At 41.6% G+C, this 6,567-nt stretch overlaps 1 protein-coding gene across 2 annotated transcripts in view; it reads right to left on the minus strand.

The window, feature by feature from the left end:
- SHROOM3 (shroom family member 3) overlaps positions 1–6,567 on the minus strand; it is a 327,995-nt gene extending 321,428 nt beyond the window's left edge. The window contains exons 1-2 of one of the 2 annotated variants that reach the window (XM_086704805.1): positions 6,461–6,567; positions 5,748–6,194 (exon numbers count right to left, since the gene is read on the minus strand). In XM_086704805.1, the coding sequence (XP_086560931.1) occupies positions 5,748–5,915 (168 nt within the window). In that variant the 5' untranslated portion in view covers positions 5,916–6,194; positions 6,461–6,567. Of the gene's footprint in view, positions 1–5,747; positions 6,203–6,460 lie in introns of those variants that run through there. The other variant, XM_025921983.2, reaches the window with a different exon arrangement.

Genomic DNA, 6,567 nt, shown 5'->3' on the forward strand with positions numbered 1-6,567 from the left:
AGGTGAGGGTGTAGAAGATGGAACCACAGGATTTTTTAAAGTTTATTTATTTATTTTGAGAGAGAAAGAGAGAGAGGGAGCGTGAGTGGGGTAGGGGCACAGAGAGAGGGAGAGAGAGAATCCCAAGCAGGCTTCGTGCTGCCTGTGCAGAGCCCGATACGGGGTTCAATCCCATGAACTGGGAGATCATGACATGAGCCAAAACCAAGAGTCAGATGTTTAACCGAATGAGCCACCCAAGCGTCCTGGAACCACAGGATTTATACACAAAGAGAGTCCAGCTAAAGCAAATTCATTGCCCAGGGGAGCAGGAATCAGGAATATATGTTCTGAATGTTGATAACATAAGAGACATAAGAGGCCTGGAACAATGTCTTATTCAGAAGACCATGTTTGAAGAGCACTAAAAGGTGCCTCTCTAGGTGAAGACAACACCAAGATACTCGCCAAGAACTCTTAAGCGGCCCCTCCTTCTATAGGTGTAGAACTGCTTTAAAAGCGCTGCTTAAGCAGCCGTCACCTATTTTATGGTACTTACAGGTAAGGTTTTTTGGGGGGAAAAAAACTGTTTTCCTGTAACAAATTTTATTTTTAAATGTTTGTTTGTTTGTTTGTTTTGAGAGGGGGGACACAAGTGAACCAGGGGCAGAGAGAGAAAGAGAATTCCCGGAGGGGGAGAGGGGGAGAAGGGGAGAGGGAGAGAGAGAGAAGTGGGACTCACCCGAAGCGGGGGCTCGAGCTCACCTGATGTGGGACTTGAACTCACGAACCGTGAGATCATGACCTGAGCAGAAGTCAGATGCTTAAGGACTTAGCCACCCCAGTGCCCACCTCTAATAAATTTTAAGCCATACATAACAAAAGATGATTCCCATATTTTACCCAAATAATGGCTCCAGAATCTAGACAGAGCCAAATACTTGGTAGGCAATGGTGACAAAATGGCCCAGTGTTCAGTGCATTAGACTCTGGGGAACCAGAACGCCTGGATTCAAATTCCAATTCTATGACCGACTAGCTGTGAGAGCTGCAGAAAGTGACTCAAATACCATGTCTCGGTTTGTCGTGTATAAATTTGCATAATCTATTACCTTCCTCATGGTGCTGTCGAAATTAAATGAGTTCACATGTGTGGATGTCTTGGCATAGAGCCTGGCATGTAGTAAGCACTCAGTAAGTGTCATCAGTTGTTGTCGTTGCTGTTTATTGTTGTTACACTTGTTATTTGATTTCTGAGCCCTCGAGCAGGTGCACCCCACCGCAGGTGGGACTGCTCTTTTCAGCCACAATGCAGAGTGAGTCATAATAAAATCATGCTGCCAACTTCCTGATCTATTGAATTACTTGAGCTTCCACATACAATCACTACTAAAAGAAAGTTGCCCTTTCTTTTTGAAGTTCACAGATTACCAAGGCTCTTTCCTCAACCCCGCCTTTCCTTTTCAAGGACAGTAAATCTCAAAGAAAAAGATTTGAAAATGATTTCTTTTATCGCCACCCTTTTATAGTTCCTTTTCCCCATTCATTCGCCTGTCTCATTTGTACCTAAAGAAAAATAATTCTTCATATTTCTTCATAATAATTCTTCATAAGCTCCATACCTGGCAGCTTATAATTGCTTTTGTATAAGTGTACGTGCCTTTTGCATGTATGATTCGAGGTGTACGATCCTTTCCCTTCCCCTATCATGGGGGTCACCCGACCTTGAGGGAATAGTGGACATCTGGATGCCAATGTACGAGCTGGTGTGCGTTTTGTTTTTACCATTCTAGAAAGAAGATATGGGATATGCACGATCAGCCACTAAATTTCACTTTAGTCTCAACTCTGGTACAGTCTTAACTTACATGGACTTTCATCAATGCTCAAATGCTCACATGACAGGCAAATAAAACCCTCTTCCTGCAAAGACATCCACGTTCCAATCCCTGGAAACTGTGAATACATTAGATTACATGGCTAAGGGGAATGAAGTTTGCAGATGGAATGAAGGTTGTTACTCAGCTGACCTTAGGGAGATTATCTTAGTGGGCCCAATGTACTCTCAAGGGCCTTTCAAATTGGAAGAGGGGCACCTGGATGGCTCAGTTGGCTAAGTATTCGATTCTTGAGATCAGCTCAAGTCTTGATCTCAGGGTGGTGAGTTCAAGTTCCACACTGGGCTCCATGTTGTACACAGAACCTACTTATAGAAAACAATAAAACAAAACATAAAATAACATAGGAAAAGGGAGGCAGAAGTTAGAGATCAGAGTAACGCAATGTGGGAGGGACTTAGCCTGCTATTACGGGCTTTGCAAATGGAGGAAGGGGACTGGGCACCAGGGAATGTGGGCGGCCTCTAGAAGCTAGAAAGGGCAAGGAAATAGATTCTCTCCTAGAGCCCTGGTCCCAAATTAATACCCAGTGCTTGATCTGTGCTAGAGACCTGTGCTAACTTCTGACCTACAGAACTATAAGATGCTATCTCTGTGTTGGTTTAAACCGCTAAGATTGTGGTAGTTTTTACAGCAGCAATGGGAAACCAATACATGCTCCATCTTGGAGATCTGGCAGGCATCCTCATTTCATGGGACTCTACCTCCCCGCCTCCCCCTGCCTACTGCTCTGTTTCATCTTTGCTTATAATGCCATAGCAGTTACTGAGCACACTCTCTGTGCCAGGTACTCTGGCAGATCCTGGAAATGCAAGATGAATAAGACATAGCCCACATCCTTTCATTTACTCAACAAATATTTGTGTACCCGGGCTACCCACATTAGATGTGGCAGGAATGAAAACAGTCCCTGCCCTAAAGAAGCTCTCACACTTCTGAGAAGACAATCAACATAACTAAAAAAATTGTGATTTCATATACTATGTGCATGTTCTAAGAGTATAGAAGAGAGACCACCTAACTCAGCTTGATGAAATCAAGAACACTTCAGAGAGAGGAAGAAATGGAGCTTTAATGAATCAGTTCGCCAAAGAGACAAGAGCTTCAAAGAAATGGGACCCTTGAAATGTGGCTAGTGCAGATGAGGAACAGAATTTTAAATTTTATTTCATTTTACTTTTAATTGAAACGGAAGTAGCTGTATGTGGCTGTGGCTACCATACTGGACAGAGCATTTTGCACCAGATTATACCCTTGAAAGGAAAGAGATTACCCTCTCCGTCTCCTTTTGCCACTTCTTTTTTATTTAAAATTTTTTTTTAAGTTTATTTATTTTTGAGAGAGAGAAAGATACAGAGCACAAGTGGGAGAGGGGCAGAGAGAAAGGGAGACACGGAATCTGAAGCAGCTTCCAGGCTCTGAGTTGTTAGCACAGGGCCCAATGCAGGGCTCAAACCCATGAACCATGAGATCATGACCTGATCTGAAGTCGGACACTTAACCGACTGAGCCACCCAGGCGCCCGTCTTTTTTCCACTTCTTAATGACTGGAAAGCAGATGTTGTGGCAAGTCACCTGGGACCCTGCAGATAGGATATCACCTCAAGGATGGAAGTAAGAGAAGTAGGAGGAACGTGGGTCTGTGACATCACGCAACCATCTTTCAGTTTGGCTTATGCTCAGATTGTTAGGTGAGAGCGACAGAAGCTCCTATGTCATTTAAGCTACTGTTATTTTGGATCTTTGCACAGCAGCCAAATCTGTATCCTAGTACAAATGTCCCTAGAATAATAAAAAGCAATAGCCATGGTCTTTGCTGAGTTTTTGAGCTCCTTTGTGTACCCCGCACTATGCTAATTGCTCTAGATGCATGGTCTCTGGGAGCCTGGCTGGCTCAGTTGGTAGAGAACACGACTCTTGATCTCAGGGTTGTGGGTTTGAGACCCACACTGGGTGTAGAGATTACTTGAAAATAAAATCATAAATGAATAAATAGTCTCATCTAATCTCCACACATTCCAATAAGGGAGATAATAGTACACCCCCATTCTGCAGGTTAAATGGAGCCTCAGAGGAGTGGCTCGTTAGTGGTAGCATTAGGTTGTCCTACAGCAAACTGTATTCCAGTGTATGGATACATATCTCATCACATAAGGCAAGGGAAATTGGGTATACAACCAGAATTCTAAATGCAGTGTATGTATATTTCTGGCAGACATTCTCAGCTGTCTACCTAGCACCCATTTCCTCCTTCCTCTTGAAAAGAGAACCCCAACTTATTCAGATAGTGGACAGAGATTCCTTGACATCAGGAAAGGGAGGTTCTTATTAAAGAACCCAGGAAAGAAATCCTGACTGGTCTAAACCAGTCATGATAATCTCAGGCCCCTCGGCCAGTAATTGGTCTGAGCACAGGTCCTTGGCACAGTTCTGGTCAATGAGATGTAAGTTAATGGAGGGTGTCCCTTTGCAAACAACAAGCCAAAACCCTGCCCAGAATAAAGATGCAACACTGGAGGTGTGGCATCCATCATGTAACCATGAGGACAAAAGCCAAGATGATGGCGGAGTTGGAGAGATAACTGAAGTCCATGTAGACATGATTGAGCTCTGGCTCCTAGGGAGGACAGCCTACTTTCAGACTTCTTGCAATATGGGAAAAACACACCCCAATTTACTACTTAGGCCACTGTAAATCAGGTGTCAGTTACTTAGAGCTGGATGCCCCCTAACCGATACACATATGCATACATATCTTTTGTTTTCTTAGAAAAGATAAAGAAAAGTCACAAACCTTAAGATGGTATCCTTTACAGTCTTGACTGCTGGAAACCTGGATCCCATCGGCTCATTCACAGTAAGAATCATTTCCGTCTCTCTCAAAACACATGCTTTTGGGTATATGAAAACTAACCTTAAATGGATAGCAAAGTTTAGGCGAAATGCCTATTGATCCCTTTCTGACCCTCAACCTAAAAACTTTTCCCCTCAATTGTAAATGTTTCTAAGTAATGCATAATGTGTGAAAAGCGTTTAGGTTCTATTGTTTTAGACTGTTAATATTCTGAAATATTAAAAGAAACTTCTGTTCTCTCTCGATCTATGTAGCTGATGAGAAAAGTGGACACACTAAGCCTAATACATAAAAAGGATTAATTCAGTAGGAATACCTAATCATACCAAAGATAAATAAAGAAGTGAGGCATGTCATAGACGACTAAGGTTTAAAAACTGGTTTAAATAAATACATAGATAAATAAAAGAAGCAGAAATGATGTTTTGTGTTTGATCTATACTGAAAGTTGATTTAATTCTCCTGAGTGTGCAAAAAGGAATAAATAATATTTATGTAATCAGTTATTCCAGAATTATAAACAAATTCTAAAGTATTCTGGAATGCTAGATATGTTCATGTGACGGAGAAAGCAGATATTTTTCTAGCCATAGGCTACATAAAACCCACATTCATAAACATATATCATGCCACCACCTTCACCACGTTGTTAATCTTTAATCTGATTTATAACTGAAAAGATCATGTGGTAGCTGCTTTTACACTATTTCATTCACAAAAAGAGATTATCCATTGAGCAAGCACATTTTTCCCCCGGGATTTCGCAGACTAAACGAGCTAGACACATTTTTTTCTTTCAAACACTAAGCCAATAAGATATATTTCCAGATATAATCTGAAAGGTAGGAAACAGCAAAGTAAGCAACATTCAGGCAATCCTCCGCATGGTGGTGGCATTTCTGACAGACCTGACAGAAGTTTTAAGGTTGAAAAAGTCATATGAATAAAGACAATATTGTAATATTGTAATACTGTAATATTACATTGTAATATTCTTTTTGTAAAAAGAAACATACCTTAGAGATGATTAATGGTTCTCCGTGCTCCAGGCCACCTTTCAAAGTAAAGCCCCAGGGAGCTCCTCCCTGCAGGAACGCTTCTAGATAAATGTACCTGCCCTTGGGGGTCCTGTTGTGGTTCAGTACGGCAGTAGTCTTATCCAGGTTCTCTGTGGCCTTCATCATGCCCAACACATGATCCCTGGAGTTAAATTTTAAATGCCTGAAGCAGATTCAGAGTAGTGCTTCTATTCACAACACCTCATCCCATCCTTCATGATACTCGCCGGCCAAAATAAAGAGGTTTTGAGAAACAAATTCTTTCAGATGTAAAATGTTCTTCTGAACTTAAGTCCAAGATGCTGAACCAGGAGGACTTTTCACTCCAACATTTCTGAATGTAAATTCTCCTCCTGGGATCCCGGGATCTCACTGAAGCCCCCCAGTGCTCTATATCTCCCCACTCTGTTCAAAAAAAAAAAAAAAAAAACTTCTTTCTGTGTTACTCCCAAGACGGCTTTTATTTCGCATGCACACACCCCAAAACTTTTTCTGTACGTTTTCCAGAGAAAATTCAAAATCAAATTCTCCAGAGAGAATTGCAAAAACTCAAACAAATACCTAATTTTTGATTGATTATCAGCCCTTTCTTCCTCTCCGAGTGAAATTTACCATTACAATAGCCTCCCCTCTCCCCCTAGAAGTAGCTTTAAAAGAAAGAAAGCACTTACTATGCTTCTGCTGGCTTGAGAATTTTCTAACTTGTCCCCAAGAGACAGAGCTGTGCTAAAACTTTTTGCTTATGTTTTTCAGCTATAAGATCATGGTTTGCTTCTTG

Source organism: Puma concolor, chromosome B1 (genome assembly GCF_028749965.1).
Source record: "Puma concolor isolate L17-30 chromosome B1, mPumCon1.1.hap2, whole genome shotgun sequence".
Taxonomy (NCBI): Eukaryota; Metazoa; Chordata; class Mammalia; order Carnivora; family Felidae; genus Puma; species Puma concolor.